At 32.0% G+C, this 24,883-nt stretch overlaps 1 protein-coding gene across 1 annotated transcript in view; it reads right to left on the minus strand.

The window, feature by feature from the left end:
- Positions 1 to 210: 210 nt before the first annotated feature.
- LOC134685235 (uncharacterized) overlaps positions 211 to 24,883 on the minus strand; it is a 39,925-nt gene continuing 15,252 nt past the window's right edge. The window contains exons 13-30 of the mRNA XM_063544762.1: positions 24,118 to 24,282; positions 20,986 to 21,252; positions 19,092 to 19,207; positions 16,958 to 16,997; positions 16,477 to 16,574; positions 15,778 to 15,883; positions 14,528 to 14,679; positions 14,036 to 14,149; positions 12,188 to 12,268; positions 11,601 to 11,724; positions 10,015 to 10,194; positions 8,020 to 8,123; positions 7,228 to 7,294; positions 4,598 to 4,831; positions 3,916 to 4,149; positions 3,157 to 3,393; positions 1,372 to 1,440; positions 211 to 673 (exon numbers count right to left, since the gene is read on the minus strand). Coding sequence (XP_063400832.1) covers positions 525 to 673; positions 1,372 to 1,440; positions 3,157 to 3,393; positions 3,916 to 4,149; positions 4,598 to 4,831; positions 7,228 to 7,294; positions 8,020 to 8,123; positions 10,015 to 10,194; positions 11,601 to 11,724; positions 12,188 to 12,268; positions 14,036 to 14,149; positions 14,528 to 14,679; positions 15,778 to 15,883; positions 16,477 to 16,574; positions 16,958 to 16,997; positions 19,092 to 19,207; positions 20,986 to 21,252; positions 24,118 to 24,282 — 2,537 coding nt within the window. The 3' untranslated portion in view covers positions 211 to 524. The remainder of the gene's footprint in view (positions 674 to 1,371; positions 1,441 to 3,156; positions 3,394 to 3,915; positions 4,150 to 4,597; positions 4,832 to 7,227; positions 7,295 to 8,019; positions 8,124 to 10,014; positions 10,195 to 11,600; positions 11,725 to 12,187; positions 12,269 to 14,035; positions 14,150 to 14,527; positions 14,680 to 15,777; positions 15,884 to 16,476; positions 16,575 to 16,957; positions 16,998 to 19,091; positions 19,208 to 20,985; positions 21,253 to 24,117; positions 24,283 to 24,883) is intronic.

The following is a 24,883-nucleotide window of genomic DNA, read 5'->3' on the forward strand; positions in this document are numbered from 1 at the left end:
AAACATGATATAATATTCCTGAAAAAACTAGAACATATGAACAACTAGTTAGGATACAGTTTACACTAGTGTACATACTCTTAAGTTGTGTTGTTCCAATTTCTCGTTGCATATCATACAAAGTATTTTGGTCCCTAATTTGATTAACTATCTAGCTGTTATATACCGGTATATATCGACTGAATGATACATGTATTGGATACATTGAGATTATAAAAATGTATGTAATATAATTCCTCTTTAGTTACATGAGTCAAAACAAAGGGATCTAAATGAATATGATTATAATGATTTCAAACAAAATAATAAATAATATTAATGTCCATACGATGATACTTCAGTCAAGAGTAAGTAAAAAAATCAATATCAGTATACATAAACATAAAATATGGTTCTCAGCATACACAATGTGACAATATGACCCCCTCCCCCCAAAAAAAACACAACAACTGTCAACTTATTGCACAGATAATTGTACTAATATCTGGATAAAGAAGTGGAGTAAAACGTTTTTACAGTCTTTATCATTGAGTATCATCTTTCGATTCTGTATAGTTCATATTGAATATTTCTACTGGAGGTAACTTTCTTTTCTTTGATAAAATTATAATAAGTCCTCCACCAACTATCACTCCTACCAATAATAATCCTAATCCTATTCCAGCAGCAGCACCTAAGACAAATACATCGATATTTTTAAATCGGTTGTTTTTCATGATAAAAAAATGTATATTAACCTAATTAAAACTATACACTAAGATTCGTTTAAGAATACACCTTATCGCTATTTATCCGCCATTGCTGGATTTCACACAGGTTCCCGTAAAATGTTGACGTCATAAAACAAAATATCTGACGCCACAATGGAAAAGTGATTGTTGTTGACGTCAAAAGTTCAAGCGGCAGGGTCAGCCGGGATTAGCGATAAGGTGTATTGAGTTCTCTTTTTTTTTTGTAATTTTATTGTGGTGTACAAGTCTTGACCGAAATACATTTTGTATGAATCGGCCAAGACTTTATTTTTCTACTTTTGTAGTATATTCGGCCTTGTATTTTTTGTCTACCAATCCGAATTACTTATTTTCATTAAATATACATGTTCTGTAAAATACTAGAATGACGACTTTATTATTCTCCATATGAAGTATATATAAAAAGCAAATATTTATAAATATTTATTCATAATTTTGTGTTGTGTCAAAACTATGAACTTGCGCCTTAGTCTTAAAATGAATAATTTGTCGTTGCTTTTAATGAAATACGAAATCAAACTGACAATGAATCATCATTATATTTAACTTAGATGTTATGATTGCAGAACAAAAAGATTTGTCATCTTCAGATATCAAATATAACATCAATGATACGAACCCGACGAAACTCCTTTGGTGCTTGACTGTGACTGTTTTTGTTTAGCAGGAGCATTTGAGTAATAAGTTCCTGAAATTGATAAGAAAATATAGGGAGAGTTCTAATTACGATTAGGTAAATACTTTATTTGCAGTTTGTGCCCAACAGACAGTATTTGACTTTGCATTATGATTTAGATATGTTTGACTAGTTTAATATATGTTTATTATAGGATTAAAAGCCTTTTCGAAGGAATTTATTGGTGTATACCTCGACCAATTCACTCACAAACTAATAAAAGTGGAAGGACTTTTATGATATGTTTGTGAATGACTTGGTCTAGTTCATATTTACAAACATATCATAAAAATCCTGCATTATAATGTATATATGCTTACTTACGTATATTAATGAATAACGTTCATATTCATATGATTACCACTGTATACAAATAAATGTTGGTAGTAACAATTTATAGAGTTGTATTTCAATATATTTATAATGTGGATTTTGAGGATGTAAGATCACATTGTTATCAAAGCTTTTTGAAACGAAAGTAGTCTACAAATTGGTATCAGTAGTACATAAATATTAGTCTGAAACGACCATTTGATCATAACTTTGTCTGAAAAGTCTGAACAATGAATACTAGTTCAGACTCCTTTTCAATTACTTGACTTATCTGCTGCAGTAAATTAAGGATGTTCGCTACTCTGTTTAGAAATAACAAGCTTTTTAAAAGACCGTTATGAATTGAAAGTAAGTAAATAAAGAAACTAAAAAAGCAGAAAAGAATGGAGGGTTCGTGCGCTTGTTTTCGAGATATAAGCCGTTGAAAATTTTGCGGGAAATAATTCTCTCTAGATTTTTCTTTCACTTAACATTGGCACTTTTTTTGTTTATAAAACTATGAAAAAATAACAGGGATTTCATAAGATTTTGAAATATGGCTTTTTAAATAATATGTAATGAAAATATGAAAAGAAAAGTAGGGGTTAGTAGGCAATTTTTTTTAATGTTAATACATGGATAAAACCAGAGGATTCCGAAAATCTGGCAAAAATTCCAAAGTAGAGGAGCAAACATCCTTAAGAACTATTCAGATAATTCGCTTGCAGTCAATTCAATTCTGTTCAACACCTTTCAGAAAATGTTGTATTACCTTGATTTATACATGCAAATAACAACAGACTGAGCAACGTATGAACATATCTTAATTGACTGCCAGTCAATTGTTTGAATAAATTTTTTTTAAAGCTGATAATGATCGTAATGACCGTTTCAGATAAAAAATGTTTACTAGTAAAAAATTAAAAAATAGAAAAAACAACTATTCGACAGTTTTCATCAATTTATTAGGATTTAAGATGAATTTTTACTTCAGCTCAGAAAGATTATCTGCATTTCAAATCAATTTCCTTCAAATATGGGCGAAATTTATCATCGGAAGCAATCGAGTTAAAACTGATGCTTTGTACAATACGTATCTTACAATTTTTTGTCATTTTATTTTATTTTAGGGATACACAAATAAGAGATGAAAAAAATACATAAGGAGTTGAGATGATTGTCAATGAGATCACTTATCCACCTAATTTCAAATGAAGTGGATGTAAGAAATTATGATTATATATACGACCGTACAGCTTTCAAAAAGGAGAAAAACTAATACCGTATAGTTGGCTAAGGTCCAGACAAGCCAAGATACATTCTTTTATTACTAAACACCGTATTGTATTATTGTTATAATGACTGTGAAACAGGTAAACACTTTAGTATCAATATTTTCTTCTAAAATATACTTACTTGTATATAGGTCACAATAATCTGTTGCTATGACTCTCAGTCCTGTGACAGGATGGGCCGGGGTTAATCTACAGGTCGTATCATTGCCACAGAAAGAAAATGAGTTACAAGTAAACGACTCAGTCTGGATACATAGCTGAGCACACTGGTCAACAGAAACTGCTTGTATGTCGAGCATTTGTGGAGTAACTTTTACCGTTGACCTAGCTTTACGCTTAAAGTCATTTACATAGCTTCCTTAAACGAAAACAAAAGAAATATTTCTAACACATATCAAGAAATGTGTCACATCAGTTATATACTATATTTGATGAACCAGATTATAAAACAGAGATAAACAAAGAATATTCTTCTATCAATAAGGTTGAACACAAAATGTAAATCCTTTTAAAATTGGCGCAATTTATGAATTACTTTGTCATCAAACATTTGTTAATTCGTTTTTGCATACTTAGTATGTTTTTATCTCTCAATTTCTTCGTGTTAATTAAAAGGTGAATCTGCAGTTTACCAATATGACTGGTATTACTCTGAAACTAATTGTGTAGATAGAAGAACATACAAGAAATGGTATCACGGCGAACGCAAGCAACTTTCTTCCCTTTATTCCTTTCAACGAAATTATATGTATTGGTAAAATAATGGTAATGAAAGAAAATAACATTATGTAATGTATTGTTTCGCATAACTTATTTCTTTTTTTATAAGGCTATAAGGTATCTCATGAAAGTATTGATATATAAATATTCAATTACTCACGACTATAAAATGAGCACATTGAATCAATATTACTGCCGTTCTTTGGAATATTAAGATGATGTGCCTGCAGTAGAGAACACGACTGAGAAATCATACAGTAAACGAAGGATTTGCAGCTGGATGAGAAAATGCATTTCTGAGCACAAGCCTCTGCTGTGGCTGTTATTGTTGTTTGTGTAGAAGAAATAGTAGACGTCTGTCCAGGTACGGCGGTGAATTTGTCCAAATAAGACCCTGTAAAAAGAAATGTCGAGTTTGCTCAACAACGATTTTTCTAAGAAGAAGAACAGCAGACATTTTTAATTAGTATGTTAATATATATTTATATAAAGGATTGTTATTGTTTTATTGTTTAAAGTTAGTTACCGGTCAAGGATCACTGTAACTGTTTTGTTGTTGATTTTAACCTAGTGTAGATAATCAGAATCAACCAGACATTTGAAATTAATGAGCAATGTTGTAGTACGTTACGCATACTATTTTAATTCACTGTAATTATTTTATCATTCTAATGAAATTGACATCAATGTGAAATGAAAAAATGACGCAAGTAAACATATATTGTTCTTTTTTTGTGAAATTGGCATCACAAGTGATAAATAAAATTACATGAAATGGTAACGTCTCTAAAATATCTTCAATTAAAAAATATGTTTTCTTTGAATATGTATTAAAGTCTTACTATAATATAGATCACACTTGGGTCTATCATATATCAAATCTGTCCTGTTCTGTGCATATGTGCTAGCCAACAAACACACGCCCGTTTTATAACAGTAAACAAATGAGTAGCAATCAAATTCTAACTCTGTTAAACACGACTCTGCACAATCATCTACTGAGATTCCAGTAAGAAAACCTGTTAATCCTTTCTGAGATTTATCTTTCATTGCCTTAAAGTGACTTAATGTTTTGCCTGAAACACAAGAAAATATATATTGCTAGCATTTAATACTACAAAACATAAGCACCTGGCTGAATATGAGTAAATTTCTTGTACACTATGCGAAAACATTTGAAGGTGACAACTTGTGTGTTATCTCACACTAGAATGAATAAATGGACGGTTTTTTTTGCTGTTTTTAATTTTAATTTTTTAATTTAGGTCAGCGCCAATTCGTTTACCAACCAAATAAATTCAAGTCAAAATTGAGAAATACCTTTTAAGAAGGTATTACGATTTGAGATAAGCATTTTGAATAGTAAAACAACAAGTTTTAAACAAAAATCTTTAAAATTCACCAACACCAATATTTATATGACGGAAATTGTTTTGATAAGTCATTATAAGCAAACAGTTGTATCAAACGGTGCCAATTTGACTGAGCAAAGAATGGCTGTTCGAAGATACTTGGGACCAAAGTATTTTTTAATGAAAAATCTTATACAAACATCAACAAGCTCATTTGATAAAAAATGTCAAGTAAATAGCAAAGTACGAAAAGGGAACCAGTATCATTCATGTGGAAGGGGGTATTTATTACTCCCCCTTTTTTTTGGTATCTGCAAATGTTATAAAATTAATATTGTATTTTGTTATTTAAGCACTGATGTAATGATGTGGTGATGCACTCGATGATTTACAGTCCAAAACAGATATTTACATAGTTGTAGGGATTCAATGATACGACCACAACTATAGTTCAACAGTTCCGTAATCGACAAGTAATGGTTTTTTTTGCAGTTTTTGCATTACTCACACATAAAAGCGATTGAGAAAAGTAGGAAACATCTCAAAATGGCTTAAATTGACGGTGTGTATATTTTAAAACAAGTGGTGTTTGCACCTGTCCTAAGTCAGGAACTTGGTGTTCAGTGGTTGTCGTTTGTTGATCTGGTTCATAAGTGTTTATCGTTTCACGTTGTTAAATAGATTAGACCAATGGGTTTCCTGTTTAAATGGTTTTACATCAGTATTTTTTGGTAGTTATAGCTTGCTGTTCGGTGTGAGTTAATGCTACGTGTTTAATGCCATACTTTGACCTATGATCCCGTACGAAATTATAAAGTGTATTACGCCTGGAAATAAGGTGTAAACCAGGCGTAAGTGGTAGTTACGTGTCTAGATCCAAGCGTAAGGGAGCAGGAAACGTACATTTGTAGTCCTTACGGGCGTAGAAAAAAGCAGTACACCTGGCGAAAATTGAAATAAGCAAGGCGTAAGTTTTCTTACAGGCGTATATTGAAATAAGCAAGGCGTAAATTTTCTTACGGACGTAAATAAAAATACCCATAATGCTTTGTTTAGAGGATCATGGGATTTTTTTTCAAAATTTGGCTCTTTGGTTTAAGTTTGCAAGAGTTGGACACATGGCAGCTTCATATATTCAGGGATAATTTGCTTGTTATGTGCTTTTTGGAAGAATCTGAAATTGAAAATACTGAATCAAATAAATAAATGAAAATTGTGAAATAAAAGGAAAGAAGTAATACAGGTTTTAATAATAATAATGTGAGTATATTACTTAGTTATTAAGTAATATGTTCTATCAGAATTTTTGAAATCCCAAAACCTTTATCCTTGGATAATAACATTAAAATCTTTTACTTTAAGGTAAATTGCAGTATTATCATTTATATTTTAGATCAAATGGCAATAATTTTTAAAAACAACTTCGTTAAAATGCTAATTTTATTTCAAGCAAAAAATATTGTCATAATTCTTATTTAAACTTGAGCTTATTTGAGCCATTGTCTGCATAAAATATATCTATTTCTATATTAGCTTCTTCAATGGTTAATATTTCAAGTTTTTTGTCAAACAATAAGAAATAAAAGCAACAGCATAGAAGTATGTATCAAATACACAAAAGTACACAGTAAGGTTAATACACTGAACTAAAATAAGTGTAGTATTATGTAAAAATATGACGCCTGGTTTATTTATTGACCAGGCGTACTCATTTGCATATTACGCCTATTTTTTTGTGAACCAGGCGTACTCATTTAAATATTACGCCTAATTTTACGCCTGGTTTACGCCTTAGTTACACCTAGTTTACGCCTGGTTGACGCCTGGTTGACGCCTGGTTGACGCCTGGACATGCATTTTGTAGACACTGCAATGCCGCCAGGATAAAGTATGATTTTTACGCCTGGTTTCCGTGTCATATACGGGCGTCACAGTTCGTACAGGATGGTTTACTTAAAAAAATGTGACTAGGATGGAGAGGTTTCTCATTGGCACTTAAAGCACATCTTCTTATATCTATATACAGTTACAAATAACTGCTGTTCACTTTTATGCCTTTTCATAAACAATTTCAATTATTATAATCATTTACTTAAACCATATGACACAAGATAACTTACTTGACAATGGTTTTCCATCGTTTCTTAATATATTGTCAACGACTGCTGTAGCATTAAACATATATATCTGAAAGAGAATGTATCTATATCTACGGTTTGGATCGTTTATTAAATAACAGTTATCAAAGATACCAGAATTATAATTTAGTACGCCAGACGCGCTTTTCGTCTTCATAAGACTCATAATTGACGCTTATATCAACATATATATAAAGCCAAACAAGTACAAAGTTAAAGAGCATTGGGGATCCAAAATTCCAAAACATTGTGCCAAATACGGCTATGTAGTTTAAGGAGGCACCATTTTATTTTTATAGGGGGAACTAGGATGAACATTTGTGTCCGGCATTCAGTTTTAATCTCTGTCATGCATTTTTTCACTCTATTCAGTCCTACCTTTATTCATTAGTTTATCCTTACTTTTTCATATAGATTGTTATCCTGCCCTACATTGTATCTAAAAACTACTGTCCTGATTTTTTTTCAAATTCCATCCTACGCAAAACTTTTGTATTTATATGACCTGAGCTTGGAATATGTATTTGTTCCAATGCAATTATTGTTGCATATTAAAATCAAATAAGGACCAGAAACAAAACCAATGTTGAATTATATATTCGAGAACTATTACAATAACAATAGACTGTTAATATGTGTAAGCAAATAACACAAATGAAGTTAAGATTTAAAAAAAAAATAGGAAGGAATTTTCTCTTTTGCACAATTTCAAAGCTCAGAATTCTAAGAAAACGGCATGGTTATAAGAAGAAAAAAATGATTAAGTTTACTTACTGATCCATCCGTCTGTGGAATTGTTATTCTCAATAATCCTCCGTAAACGTTATCATTGATTGTCTCAATAATAGTATCTATGTCGGGTTCTGGGCGATAAGAAGCTGTCAAAAAATAACGAAAATGCTAGCATGGTAAAGACCTGAATAACATTTCTTAAATACTATATACTAGTGTTCTTTAAAATACGAATGACCAAATAATATATAATAACTGTAGTTTTGATTTTTGTGAAGCAACTATTTGCCCCTAATTGTCATAATCGAGTTGTTAATAAGTATTGCTTTATATTGTGCAATATATTAAGCTAACGATATCTTTAAATAATGCGGTCATCTTTATGCATCTGCATGTACAGGCTTTTTGTTTTGGAGCAATTGAGCTGAACAAACAAAAGAACAATTGATTGATTCATTTGAAGGGGTTGATCCCCTTTTCAGTTCTATTCAATTGTGGCGGTCAGACAGTTTTCATTCGTGGTGGAAACCCGTTTGCTTGGAGAGAATAACTAACCTTTTGTAGGAAAAGTGTTGAAAAGCTAGTGTATTTCGTCTAATTCAACCCCAAACTCGAGGCCCAAACAAGAGATACATTTTGCGTTATAAAAAATACTATACAATGACAAAACATCAAAGGGACAGTGGTTTTGTATTTTCATTATCTTAAAAACTTAATTTAAACTATAACCGGGGTAAAACCGGCCCCAGTGTCCAATTAAGATGAGGTCCATTTGAAGTTAACTGCTATAGTGCAATTTTCACCTCTTGTCACGTAAGAGGATAAGAAATATACAAGCAACTATGGATTATAAATAAAGTAGATAAATGTTATACAAGTCAACTATGTGGACCTGTTTTTCTTTGTCATCTGCAGTCCAAAAAAGACGAAAAGTGCAGTAGTTGTCGTTTGTTTATGTAAATTATACGTGTTTCTCGTTTTTTTTTTACATAGATTAGACCGTTAGTTTTCCCGTTTGAATGGTTTTACACTACTAATTTTGGGGCCCTATATAGCTTGTTGTTCGGTGTGAGCCAAGGCTCCGTGTTAAAAGCTGTACATTGACCTATAATGGTTTACTTTTTTTAAAATTGTTATTTGGATGGAGAGATGTCTCATTGGCACTTACACCACATCTGCCTATATCTAAAACAATCTGTTATAATTGAAAAAGGACATGACATTGGTGGACAAAAATGAAGTAATTTGAGAAAGACACTATCGAACGAGAAGTTGGCTGTTTTCCTTTGCGATACATCTTAAGTTTTCCTAGTTTCTTTCCTGTAATAAAATAGCCCGTATCTATCAGCAAAATGAATAAAAACCGTTCAAGTTATCAATAAACTCATCAAAGATACCAGGACTAAATTTAGTATATACGCCTGACGCGCGTTTTGTCTACAAAAGACTCATCAGTGACGCTCGAATCCAAAAAAGTTAAGAAGGCCAAATAAATTACGAAGTTGAAGAGCATTGAGGACCAACATACTAGTACCTAAAATACAGCTAAGGTAATCTATGTCTGAGGTAGAAAAGCCTTAGTATTTCAAAAAAATCCAAAAATCCAACAGTTAATGACACAGTGAAACATACAAAAGTTAAAATGGAGACAATATTTCCGAGGATATCAGTTTCAATCAACAACATTAAAATAATATTATCTAATATTCATGTCCTTGTGAAATGTTTTGGAGAGTAGTAGACCAATAACTTTCCAATTTTAGTGTTTTTTAGGTATCTAATTTTATTATTATTTTTGCAAACAGCCACAAACACGCAAATAGAGAATCCCTTTTTCTGTGAACATTTAGATTTTTGTTTCACCTATACTCACGAAATCAACTAACACCTCGTTTATCATACAAATCGATTGCTTTGTTCACGCTGAATTTTTAATTTATGTTGTACTTGAAAAAATATTGTGCTACCCATGTCTCGTTATCATTTGACTAAGTTTATAAAGCATAATCTCTAATACATAATAAAGCGTAATATTACCTCCGTCATATTGTTGAGCTGCATCTACTATTGTCATGATGACATAAACACGAGTGAGACCGTAATCAACCTCAAGTTGCTGGAATCGGATGAGTGATGCATTGGTCATCTGTCCTAATTGATTGAGAACCTTTAACTTGAAAAGTTTACTGTTGGAGACAAGATATGGAAAATATTGTCCTACAAATAAATGTTATTGTTTGATTATACTTTGTTATAATATTTCCAACTTAAATTTTTCCAATACCATTGCCGTTGGTTTTTGAACCCCAAGGAACATTAGAACGAATTTTCCTTCCGCATTTCTATATTCTTCATTCAATATACGTATTTTGCAGCATTATTATTCGTAAAAGTAGCTAGAACTCCGATTTAAAATGAGATTCTGTCATAAAATGGCTGAAATGGTTAGTCCGTTCTTGATAATATCCCAGTAGCGTGGCTCGATATTCATACATCCCGCCATTGTGTTATAGTGCTATGCTATTTTTTTTTTATATTTGTCACTTTGTTCTTCTTTGTTGACTAAGTTGTCTGTGTTTACAGTGACTAAGATTTTAACACAAAGTTGACTGCTTATCCCTACTTTTTCATGATAGATATAGGAAGATGTGGTGTGAGTGCCAATGAGACAACTCTCCATCGAAAAAACAATTTAAAAAAGTAAGCTATTATACGGCCTTCAACACGGAGCCTTGGCTCACACCGAACAACTAGCTATAAAAGGCCCCAATATAACTAGTGTAAAACCATTCAGAAAAAATGTCTGTTTGTTTTTCTCCTACAGTGTGGTTGATATAATGGAATTATATGCAAATGTCACACAAGCAGGAGGTAAGCTAACTAAAAAACCTGGCTTACTCCATAATTTTGTACATAAGAAAATGCCTGTACCAAGTCAGAAATATGACAGTTGTTTTCCAATCGATTGGTGTGTTCAAAACGGAAAGACCCTTGTCTAAAGGCAAATGCAAAAGCACAGACACACCAAAAGAATTTATAAAAGCGACCCTTAGCGGAAATAATTAAGCATGGTATATTTTTTACCTCCTAGCATTAGCTCCCTTATAAGACGCATTTTTTACTAATCTGCTCCGATCAGTATTTGATTCGAATAAACCTTGTTGGAACATTTTGTTTAACATTTTAATTCAGCAATATTATTTGACCTTTTTGCCATTAAATTATCCGGTTATCGAGGTATAGGGATGAGTGGATAGTTTTGAACTGTAAGTATAACCCCCATTGACATTTTAAAACAACAACCCTTAGTGTAATTTGAAAACAACTTGCTCTAATTTAAACGAATTAAAAACAATATAATGCCATTTCTTTTTAAAATAATAACGAAACTGTACTTTCACGATCAGTTAATATCAAAATTGTGATTAATCAAATAATAATTGTTTGTTTGATTTTTAAGCATATACAATAGGCCTTTGAAATGCAGAACGTTATTTAAAAACACAACAACAGCAATATCCAATTTTCAATTCAAGTACACATATTATTGCTGTCACACACATTTTTATTTACTGCATTGTGAATTGGGGTTGTAAATGTGATTGACAATTTCAACTACAAACCTGAAAAAACGATGACAACATGTTTTTGCTGATCGCCAGTATAACATGGTACAATATTGAAATTGTTCAGATCAGGATCATTGTCATTCCAATCGAAATAGTTGTATGTAAGGTATAACCCTTTCTGAAATAAAGCAAATTTGCAGGCATTACAAACTATTTGTAATTTCGGTACATTTATGAAAGGACTGATATGACATCCCATTTTGATTTTCTCTTTTCATACATCACTTTGATTATAGGAAAAATCCCATTCTTCTGTCGAAAGCTTTACGAAAACAATTTGACAATTGCACTTTGGAAACCATTTATTAGTACTTCAATTTTGTCGTAAATACAAAATTTTATCCTGGTGTCTATGATGACTTTTTTTAACGTGCATTTACCTGAATTGTATATATTTGATATTTGCTTTGACATTAAACGTTGCTGTTATTGTTAAGGAAATTATGGTGTTTTCATTCAGGTTATTGTTATCTTATAATATTTGCCGTTGTTAATGCTTTCCTCCAGAGTGTATTACCAAGAATTCATAGTGAAATACATTTGTTCATTTAAGCATTATTTTCTAGTTAAAATTATCTTACCGTGACAGAAAAAATATCCAGTCTTATTGGCTGAGCATGAGTCAGTTCCGATCCTGAATCAGAATTTGTCGCCCAATCATCCTGAAATGTTATTGCAACATATTGTAGGCTAATTAACTCTATCTGTTTTAAGCAACACATACACTATGTCCTGTATAAAATCTATTAATGTCGAGTCTATTCCCTTCCTTTTCCAAAAGTCAAAATGTGTATATAAGAAGTAAATCGGCGAGGTTCGTTATAATTAAAATTTCAGTTTTGATTTTGAATAAGATAAAACTTATGTATCAATGGGTTATACATTTTGTAATAATGTGTCGTTAAAATTAAAACTACCAATCACTTATTGCATTATTTATAATCATTGGATTTTTTTTCATAAGTGTTATCTTTCTTCATGAAATTATGGAACACGTAGCACTTGGTCGTTATTGAGCACTTTACTTTATCTCCGCATTATCATTGAATACCTGTCGTCCTCTCTTTCATGGGATTTGTATTGCTCTCTTTTTTAGTGTTCTGTGTAGCGTAAACTTTTTTGTTTATCAATTGTCTAGCATACAATCTTATTGTTGTCACAACGTCTTGATATCCGTTTTCAGTGCTATAGTATAATTGATATCTTTGATTTAGTCTTGCTTCTTTTAAATCATTGATTTTTTCTTGATTTTTCCATGCACAAGGGATGTATGGGTTGACTTTGCTTTACTAAGATGTTCGATGAGTATTTTAATTATATCGTACCTTGAATATTTTCATTCTATCGTTCAATGCATATTTTCATTCTATCGTTCAACGAATATTTTCATTCTATAGTTCAATGCATATTTTCATTCTATCGTTCAATGAATATTTTCATTCGATCTTACTGGGAATTGCAACACACGAAGTAGCAATGTTTACAAGGTCACAGAATCAAATTAATTTCCACATTCTTGATACGTGCCATAAATTTCAAATGTTGCTTTTTTTCATTTAGTTCATGGCATTGCTATGCATGTACTATGCATGGTAATGTGGTATGCTACCCATTGGAAGCTTCACTTAAACAGTAATCAAATTTTGAAAGACGTATGCTAATCAGTTAGTTATAAATTCAACTGGCACAGATTCTGTTATCGAAAAAGTTTTTAATTTTCAGGCAATCATTTACCATTTCCAGGCATATGTTGCGCAGTACCTGAGATCACCCCTTGTTTTTGGTGGGGTTCGTGTTGTTTATTCTTTAGTTTTCTATGTTGTATCATGTGCACTAATGTTTGTCTGTTTGTCTTTTTCATTTTTAGCCATGGCGTGGTCAGTTTGTTTTAGATTTATGAGTTTGACTGTCCCTTTTGTGTCTTTTGTCCCTCTTTTATGAGCGTCACTGCTGAGTCTTATGTAAACGAAACGCGCGTCTGGCGTACTAAATTATATTCCTGGTACCTTTAATAACAATTTACACTACTGGGTTGATGCTACTGCTTGTGGACGTTTCGTCCCGAGGTTATTTCCAGCACAGTAGTCAACATTTCGGTTTTGGCATGAAAATCAAAAGTGTGGTAATTTTTTTAAATTTCCTGTTAACAAAACTTAGAATTTTACGAAAAACTAAGGATTTTCTTATCCTAGGCATTACATTAGCCGTATTTAGCACAACTTTTTGGAATTTTGGATCCTCAATGCTCTTCAACTTCGTACTTGTTTGGCTTTATAAATATTTTGATATGAGAGTCACTGATGAGTCTTATGTAGACGAAACGCGCGTCTGGCGTACTGATTATAATCCTGGTACTTTTGATAACTATTATGCAGTTATTGAGTATTTTGATATGCATTTTGACCGAGATCGTTCAACAAACGATTTACCTTCAGAAAGTAATATTGAAATGTACTGTCGAACTGTTGTGGGTCTGCCAAATCTAACTTAAAATCATTGACGGTAGCTTCAAATATATTACATGTCATTCCGCGCACAGTTTTCTGTAAAACAAATAAATATCAATTAGGGACAAAATTAAGGTTGAAAAGTACATCCACTGTCTTAAACGATGTTCAGATGTAAACTTATAAACTCCAGTACATATGATTAAAAACAAATAAGCAAACAAAGACCTTCATGTTCAAATTAAAATATCTTGCTTACTCATTGTTAAAAAAATCTAAAAATTCGGGATTCTTGTTTATCGTTTTTGTTTCTCATATGAATATTAAATTGAAACGACTAACAAGTTATTCATTTAGAATTACTCATATATACTAGGTATATACTAAATTTTATAGTTTTAAATGGGGAAGTAATGATAAAGAGCATTCTGATCATTTCTATGTTCGAATCGCCAAAACATAAAATACAAATACCTGCCCAATAAACTTATAACTCTTGTTCATATGAAAGAGATCCAGTGGATTAAGCATGTGGTAAGATCCATTTTTCTTTTTGTCAAGGAAATTCTTTGATATAGGTTGGATGGTACAATTTTGCATCCCTGTATCAATCACATAAGCGACACCTGTAAAAAAAAAAATTAGAAACAAGATGCAAACCATTGCTATCTAGTGGAGTGACATTAAGCAAAACGTTGTTTTTATGCACGCGCCTAATTCACGTCAGAATCATATATTATTGGAAAACAATTTCATCTCTACTACTTTGCACATCGTAAAAACATTCGTACGTTTCAGTTTTTGTCAAATCTACTTCAACTATTTAGAACAGAATGTCTCACTATTAAACAAATCACAATTACTTTATAATTTTCTGAATAATGAAATATGCATAAAAACGAATAAAACTTTCTATGAAAAATCATACCTCAAACATATCTGGGTTCTTTTATGCATGCGAAACATTATTCAAAATGATCCAATCAAAATGATAGAAATAAGTGAAAACCAAAACAATTCGATTTTATACAACTGTCTTTACCCTAAAATCCAATACTATCCTTGTTTTTGCTGTTTCAAGTTACAAAAACTGTATATGTATGAAGTTAATCTTGGTCCGAATTTTTTTTTTTTTTTATACAAAAGTGAAAAACCTGCTTCTGCTATTAATTCGGCACAAATATACGTCACTATTTCTTTTGTCGTGCTATCGTTATTGGAAGATATTCGTTGTTTTTTTCTGCGGTTAAGATGAAACGCCTTTTATATTATTTATTTGTGTGTTTCTCTCTGCTCAGAGATAGTGTGTTTCTTTGTACTGTATACCATCAAAAGAGTGTTGCCATTTTAGCGATATTGATTTGCATTGTCACATAAGCAGGCGGTTTGGCTAGCCATAAAAACAGGTTCGAGTCATCTTTTTTTATTCTTCAAATTTAGTGTACCAAGTCAGGTATATGACAGTAAAATTGTTCGTTTCTATGTTTGTTTGTGATTGTTTTATTGCACTTCGATCTTCATGTTGTTTCATTTGTTTTCCTACTATAGCTGATATTCATAGGGTTTGGCTTGAAATCCCGATTTAAAAAAAAAATTCGCAATAGATTTCTGACTTTTGAATACCAATATACAACTGATATTTACCTTTTGTTGATTTTAAGCATATAACGTGTAACTTACCAAATTTGAGGTCAAAGAAACATAATTTTTATTTTTCCACCTACCTGCATTATAATCATGGATGTGTTGCAAGGGACTATTGCTGTAATACGGTGCCCCTGTTCGGACAATGTCATACCGGACAAGATTGAAGTTAGTGTCATACCATATCTGAATTATATTATAATATTAATAAATATAGAGATTTTATATAATAACCAATGGGATAACTATGTATCAATAAATATTTTCTCATTTCGTTCGACCGGGTTTCGTGAAGCTCATATTTTCATTGAGTTTTCTTTGATATTTTGTTTTGCGATTTTGATTGTTAATTTGAGGGTATCGTTGTTTGATAACAATTAATTATATAAGACCGGTTGCATACATATCTGTCTTAGCCTGCACATGAGTTACTATTATGTATATACTGTTCTTTTTTTGTTTTATTCTGACACTAACATTTCGATGATTCCGACGTTTGGCAAACTATCGATGATAGATACATTGGAACTTTTACCATGAACTCATTGAAGCAATATTTACGGGTTATGTAAAAATACAATTAAATTATTAAGCACAATATAAAAGGCGCTTCTAGCCAGATATAATCTTTCATGATTATAAGTTATTCTGTTATCAGCAAAAAGAGAAAACACATTCTTGTATGAGCTTTCTTTATTATTTAATGTCTAACAAATGCACGAACTTTTTATCTAGTGTTTTGTTCGTTTATTCCTTATGACTTTTTTTCTAATACTTACATCACTTCCATATGTATGTTTGGATCCTGGAAAGGTTACTTCATCTCGGTAAGAAAAGTGGCCACTCATTGATGGCATATCATCATATTCAAGCAATCCTTAGAAATAAGATGATCAAAATAAATGACAAAACTCATAACATTAACGTTTATTGCATTTTGCACATTTATGTAATTAATGTAAAAATAAAAATAAGAAGACCAAAGTCCATATTTGATAATTAAAAACAAAACAAAACAAGGACTGGGACAAAAAACTGCCGAAACGCGTTATGTTAGTATGTCAAATTAAAGACACGTTTATGGTGGTTTTTTTTAGATTAATATCTTTTTCCATTGTTGATCCGAAAGTTTTGAAAGTTTCAGTGATATTTGAACCAGTGCCTAAAATGAGGAATAGAAATTCTTGTTTTGACTAAATTAACGTTAGATAAAAAAAACATTGCTCACATATGGAGCACATTTTTTAAACAATAGCATACCTGAAACTATTTTAGTTGAAACACCGTAGTAGTCTGTAACCTGTGAATAAAACATACAACATAAACGATTTCCTATTAAGTCTTTTATTTTCGAAACTTAATACGATGTTCACATAAAATGGGACGAAAGGTACCAGAGGGACCGTTAAACTCAAAGACCGAAATTAAACTGACAACACCATGGCTAAAAATAAACGACAAACAGACAAATAATTACACAACATAGAAAACTGAAGACTAAGCAACACGAACCACGCCAAAAAAAATGGGGGTGATCTCAGGTGCTCCGGAAGGGTAAGCAGATTCTGCTCCACATGTGGCACCCGTCGTGTTGCTTATTCTATTACAAATCCGGTAAAAAGTTTAAATTGGTAGGTCACTTTCATGAAAAGGGAAGGGTATTCTAGTTACGACATAAGCAACATATCCGATATTTTCCTTGAAATGGTTATTTCGTAACGGTCAACCAAGTCATAATGGCGTCCATGAACTTTACGAAAGGATGATTGCAACTAAACCATTTGTAACTCTTGGTTTAATAATTTCCTTGTGAGCAGTAACCCTTTATCAATAAAATCATGATAAGAAATACAAGCCCGAGAATACCGTATCAATTGGGAGATATATACTCCGTATGCAAGAGCTGCTGGAATGTTGCTACATAGAAATGAAAAGTTCACAATTGGGAAGCTGACATCATCTCTTTTGTCGTATTGTTTTGTTTTCAACTGACTCTCGTAGTCAATTTATAGATGTAATATCAGATTATTACATGGCATTTTTCATATCGTATGTATTATCAGCCCTAGGTTCAATATCAGCCCAAGAACCGCACGGCTCGAGGGCTGATATTGACCGAGGGCTGATAATACATGTGATATGAAAAATTACATTTTATGATATTTTTATCATATGCTTCAACAGTAGAGAAAAATAATAAATTCATATATTGATCCTCTTACGTGGTCCAGAAAAGAAGTTGAAAGAGTCAAAAGTTCACGGACGTCGGACCCAAAATTTGATACATTCAATATAAAATCTTTCTATCATATGCCTCAAAAGAGATAGAAAACACTTTTAATATGGACGAATCGACAAAAAAATAATTCAACATTATACATAATGAATAATGTTTGGAAAAGTCAACTTTTTTAAAGTAACTTTCTAAATTATCTTTCAGAAAAACTTTTAAAAAATGCATTTATTTAATAAATTTTTTTAATTAATTTTTTAATTTAATTTTATTATTCTACACAATATACTTTCCAGTATTCAAATAATTGTTTTGTACACTACTGTGTAATATTTTTCACTGAAACCATGGCATTGAGGTGTATTTTCCGGAAATCGTCGAGTATCACCGGAATGCCATGTGATAACGTTACGGAAAGGCATGTGATAACAATCGAAGCATGTGATAAACTTTTCATATCAGTCCGCTAAGCACCAATTCGAAAAATATGGAAAATATTTTAATTTAATGCTATTATCATACGGTAAAAATCATATGTCATTTATTCTAAGTATATGATAAGTAAAGATATCATATGCTTGGTATCTTTGTTGAGTTTTTTCAACCACTGGATAGATGCCAATACTGTTGGATACTTACTCCCTGACGATATTACCGGCCAGAACAGTAGTCACTTGAATTAGTAAAAGACCACACAATAACTGTTTACAAATTTTGCATTATACAAGAAACAAAGGATTTTTTACCCAACGAATAGCTTACCTTAGCTGTAATTGGCAAACTCGTTGAATTTGTTATGAATCTCAAATAATCTCATACCTCACTAGACCATATTTTTTATTCGAACGTCAATAACAGATTTTTTTTTAAAACAAAACATCATCTGGCATAAAACATTGTAAGCCTTTTATCTTGGATGAGGCTTGACAACTTGACTCATTAGAGTCAACCACCACATAAATATAGTAGATATCAAATGACCTCACGGGGATTGCTAAAATGCCTTTATATGCAAAGTCTTCCGCATTATTGTTAATACTTTTTTTTTTATTCTAGTGCCATCAGTTTTGTCTGACACTAAAGGACACGAAGACCCAAAATATAGGAAGGTTTGGCTACTAGTATTTGTTTTTGGTAAACTAAATATATTTTAAGACTTACAAACCCCAATTGTCCATATGTTTGTAGATGAACGCTTTTCTGGTTGATGGCATCTTGTAAATATCCATATGCATCAGCAACAGCAGTTTCTTGGTTTGACAAGCCATTCACTGTTCCTTAAAATACGAAATTAACAAACATTGTTATTAGTACCGTTAATATTATAACTACCACTTCCTCTTGCAAAGATATGGTTCCTTTATGAAAAAAAATTCTGTTTTGCTATTAGTTGTTTTGATAAGTCTGGTATTTTCAATAGATCTTCATTTTTGTCGAATATGCAAATGAAGCAGAAAGACTGGAACCGTAAACATTGTCACTACCATTAGGTCGATACCTCTGCTGATGGGGTGCTAGTCCCGGAGTGTACATGTATCACCAGCCAAGTAACTCATTTTTCGTTACTATCAAGATAATACGAAACCTGTGTTATTACAAATTTTCGTTATTTAAATTATTTAGAGTTAAGGAATTTATCACCTCAAGCAAAATTCTGATTCCGTGGTTGGCTTCGGCTTTATAGTTTGTCCTTTATGGTATATAAACCCCTTCCCCATAAATTTTAATAAATGTTGGATTTATCAAACATAGTGACCTAGAGTTTAATTAAAAAAAGTAGTTGCAGAATGCGCTATCTATTATGAAAAAGTGTACCGTTGATTTATAATTACATCAATCTGTCTATTGAATAAGTTTTATTAATTTCAATTATAAAGATGTGAAATAAATGTATGTTAATTAGAGTTTATTCGAATACAGAAATCATAGGCATGCTTAATAAACAACAAATAACATCAGTGGTCAATTAAACATTAGTACGATGTGGTTTGTCAAGTAGATCAAGTAATCCCTATTAGTAAGAAACCCTGGTTTTAAAATTGATACCTATCCAAATGGTTAACAGGTCGTTGTGTCAATCATTACTGTTTTTATCCAACTCGTTGTTGCATGTTGCAAATTTCATACTTACTAGATTGAGAACTCTCTTCATTATCTGGGCATAATTTACAGTCTATATTGGACGTCGAAATACTACTTTATGTTAGTTCAAAGAAGTTGACAAAAAACAAAACAAAGAACGTTGACATATACAACTACTTCCAAATAAATATATAGATTTGTTTACTTCATCAAGAAGACATAAATTTCAAATCTTAGTAAAAAAAATTACCAACGGGAATTATCAAGACTTAATCTCATTAAAATTAATTGAAAGTAAGTAAAAAGGGAGAAGGTTATTCATTCTTGTTCTATATTCATAAAGATATTCATTTGTCAATGTAATAATAGGTGTTACCAAATGTCCAGAAATATTGTAGTGACCAAACTGCACAAATGTGTACATCATGCATTCGTGTATTGGTTTGTTGTTCGGTCAATCAGTGACAGTGTTTTTATATTTGAACTCTTGGTTAAGTTATTTTTGAAATAAGATATGTTTCTTAGATATAGATACTAAAGACTTTTAGAAGTTTATGCTATCGTTGTAAGATTCTTATATCAAAATGCATTATGGTCTTTGCTTACTACTAGCATTTTATCGAATAAGACATTAATTACTCTATTTTATGACAATACTCCATGGTAAAATTTATGATTCATGTCGGAATGCATTTGAAATATGTTCAATATCTAGCCTAGGATTTAACCACTTTTCATAAGTTACCATACGATAATCATCGAAGATATTCAAAGCTTAGTATTTTCAGTGGGTTTTTTTTCTAAAAATGACCGATGGAAGTAAAATTGGTTCAAATGTAATTGCTGTGTTTTATTGCTCTCTTTTGAACGAACCAAAACCAAAGTTTTGAAAACAATGATATGACAAATGATGTGTTGTTTGATGTCGAAAATGTGTAAAACCCATATCGATTAATTATATTTGCTAACTAACTCTGGTACACTGTATAGTTGAAACAAGGTGATGTATGAGTCTTTAAATATGTTTGTATGTCTGAGCGTCTGTCTGCATAAAGCTTACAACCGGACATGAATGGTGCTTTGCAGAAATCAAAACTATTACAGATGAAACCATAACTCTGTGAACAGTATGTTGCACAATCTTGCCATGTATCAGTAAAGTCGTAGCTTTGTTTGACGTCCTTTGATGATATCACGTAAGATGATGGCCTTGTGACTGTAGTAGCTTGAGAAAATTTTACTAAACGAGATGTAAATAAAAAGATAAGTTGTAACAAATTTTGTTCTTTAATTGAATAAAGTCATATTATTTAAATAATGTTGTTAATCTACATGCACCTGTCCTAAGTCAGGAATCTGATGTACAGTAGTTGTCGTTTGTTTATGTAATATATACGTGTTTCTCGTTTCTCGTTTTGTTTATATAGATTAGACCGTTGGTTTTCCCGTTTGAATGGTTTTACACTAGTAATTTTGGAGCCCTTTATAGCTTGTTATTCGGTGTGAGCCAAGGCTCCGTGTTGAAGGCCGTACTTTAACCTATAATGGTTTAATTTTTAAATTGTTATTTGGATGGAGAGTTGTCTCATTGGCACTCACACCACATCTTCCTATATCTATGGTACATTTATTACAATACGATATCAAATACAACATTTCAGGGGCGGATCCAGGATTTTGGAAAGGGGGGGCAAAAATTATAAATTTCGGCGAGCGGAGCGAGGCGAAAAATTTTTTGGGACCTTTTTTCGGCCAAAAAACATAAAATAAGTGTAATATGCACAATTTAAACGGTTCCTGGCTTGGGGCATGTATATTTTATAGTTGCTGTATTAAAAGTGTAAGGGTTGGACATTTTTATGGACATGGACATTCGATGAAATTTATAATACGACCAACATGAGTTAAAAAAGACAAACAAGCAGTTTTTATCAAAATGTTTGATTGATATGTTTCACCCAACATAACTTAGAGAACCGAAGTGAGGATTTCCATATCCCCCAAAGATTACGAAAGTGTCTGAAATGACAACGAATGCATAATGATGGTCGACAAATGGAGACATAAAGGTCACACCCAGTAGGCAGGTTACACAGTATTCAATATATATAAGGCCGGCGAAACAGACATTCCAGTCAGACATGCAAACCCCGGCCACAAAAAAACTACGCCCGTTTTTTTCATCATGTTCATTTCATGCTAAATAATTTTGTTGGAAATTTTCGTTTTTAATAGCAAAAAACTGGACAAGACTATTGTTTTCAATCCAGATACGGTTCAGATTTTTTGTTTAAGGCAAGAATCAGAGTCAATTTTTCTCTCTCAAATATCTAAGACTGTCTCCTCAAATCAAATGGTTCGTACCTGAGACTTGAAATTTTTCTAGAGCTTATACTAAAATTGAGAATGGAAATTGGGAATGTGGCAAAAAGACAACAACCCGACCACAGAAAAAAAACCAACAGAAGGTCACGAACAGGTGTTCAATGTAGCGAGAAATTTCCGCACCTGGAGGCGTCCTTCAGCTGGTCCCTTAACAAATATAGTTCAGTGATAATGAACGCCATACTAATTTTCAAATTGTACACAAGAAACTAAAAATAAAATAACACAAGACTAACAAAAGCCAGGGTCTCCTGACTTGGAACAAGCGCAAAAATTCGGCGGGGTGACAGGGGTTCATTATTCAACTTTGTTATTTATAAAATAAGCTGGTGCATTTGGGGTTTAACATGTTTTCGTAGGTAAATAATATTGTGGAACTTTCTTTTTCTTGAGAGTGCAAAAGTCTATAGCGTATTTACTATTACTTTCTGTTTGGTGGAATAGTTAAATAGAAGTCAATACGTTCTTGCTCAATCCGGTGTTGCTTTGAAGGTTTCCTGATTGTCATGACATCCTCAGCCTAAGCAATGTTTATTACTGTAATTTTAATTTCAAAATGACCGTGTGCCGTTTTTTCAACGCACTGGTCAACTCCACCATAGCAAATCACATGACTTTGAAAATCAGTAAATACCACCGAAAAATATCTTTATAAGTTAAGAATTGTCGTATAAAAATTAAATACTCGGGAAATGGCAAAATTCGCGAAGTCTAGTCTGATAAATAATTTTACAAAAAAAAAAAAAAAAAAAAAAGTCCGAGCAAAAGGGGTGGGGCGTACGCCCTCTACGCCCCCCCCCCCCCTGAATCCGCCACTGCTTTTGATCACATGTCGAGCACCAATTTTGTACTCAAAGTATTAAATACAGTTGTATCTCCGTAGGCTCTATGTGCTCTGAATGGACAAACATAACGTTAATTCTACTCTAATTAGTTGAATAGTGTTTGGGTGAAAGCTCGATGAAAGAAGGGTTAAAGCTCGATAAAAGAACGAAATAATTGTGTTTTAAGTAATTTATTACACCTTTCTATTGATAAGGATCGAACCGTATGTGATGAGAAACATTATTTAATTATGTTTGGGTTATAAAAAAAACCACCAGTTTGTGTTAAAGGGGTGCACTCCGTCAAGAAGTTTTTGTAAAATACTCTTAATTGTTGAAAATCGAAATTTGTCATACATATGTACATTAATGTTAATAAAAATTTTAGTTAATTCATAACACCCTTCTGAAGTACATGACATCCTCCTAGTCCAAATAATTATGACGTCTGGCAAGGCTATTTTAATTTTTTTTCTGGGACGCCTTCCTGCGACGTTAATGTGGGATAAAAAAAAAAGTCAAAATCGAAAAATACCCATAGCAGACGGCATGATTATCTGGACTAGATATCCTCCCGGCTGTTTTTGGTTGGGTTCGTGTCGCTCAGTCTTACGTTATCTATCATATATTTGTGTACTGTTTGTGTTTTCTTCGTTTTTATGCTGTGGTGTTGTCACTTTATATTTATTATTCTGTGTATGTATCACCTCTCTTTTATGCTACTCATATTTGGATATCCTAATTATTTCTCCTGGTGTACTTAAATTAGTTTAAACATATTTGTTTATAGTGGACAGGGAAATTTATATTCATCCCTTTCCACTTTGCGGGTGCCTTAAATTAGGACAATCGTTTAATTATCATCGAAAACAACACAATGCAGGTTATTTACATACCATAATCAGGAGCAATATTGGTAACTGTGCAGGTAAGATATACCGATGAAGAATCATAGTTTACTCTAACATTCTGTAGTCTTATACTGGTTATATTCATAATAGCTGGTAGTATTCTCTGTGCTTGTAGTAGTAGTAGGTCTGTATCTTGCTCTCTAAAAGGCCCTGAATAAGAATAATGATTATTTTAACCTCTGTTAAAGGAATGAATTATCATTTGACACAAGCTACTTCGTATATGTATCAATTATATTTTTGCAAGTGGGTGAATTATATCAGAAACTTTCTTCTTCACGCATCATTGTAAATATAACGGAATTTGATGAGACTGTCGTACAAAAGCAGGTTTAATCCACCATTTTCTACATTTGAAAACGCCTGTACCAAGTCAGGAATATGACAGTTGTTGTTCATTCGTTTTTTATGTGTTTTGTCATTGATTTTGCCATGTTATTATGGACTTTCCGATTTGATTTTCCTCTGGGTTCAGGATTTTTGTGATCTTACTTTTTTTCAGTAACTTCACTATTAAAAAAGAAATATACCTACCAATCAAAACGACATTGGTGTAAACAACTACAGTACAGAATACAATAATGAGCAAACCCTTATCATAAAGCTATAAATTGAACGTGAACGCAAAACTCTATATAATACTTCTTCAAATTAATGTAGAATCCTTGGATAAATAAACCGGTACATTTTTGAATGCGCGCACTGATAAGTAACACACTCTATGCAAGTCAAAGAACCTGTGCAAAAACTC

The sequence above is a fragment of the Mytilus trossulus genome, chromosome 1, assembly GCF_036588685.1.
Source record: "Mytilus trossulus isolate FHL-02 chromosome 1, PNRI_Mtr1.1.1.hap1, whole genome shotgun sequence".
Taxonomy (NCBI): Eukaryota; Metazoa; Mollusca; class Bivalvia; order Mytilida; family Mytilidae; genus Mytilus; species Mytilus trossulus.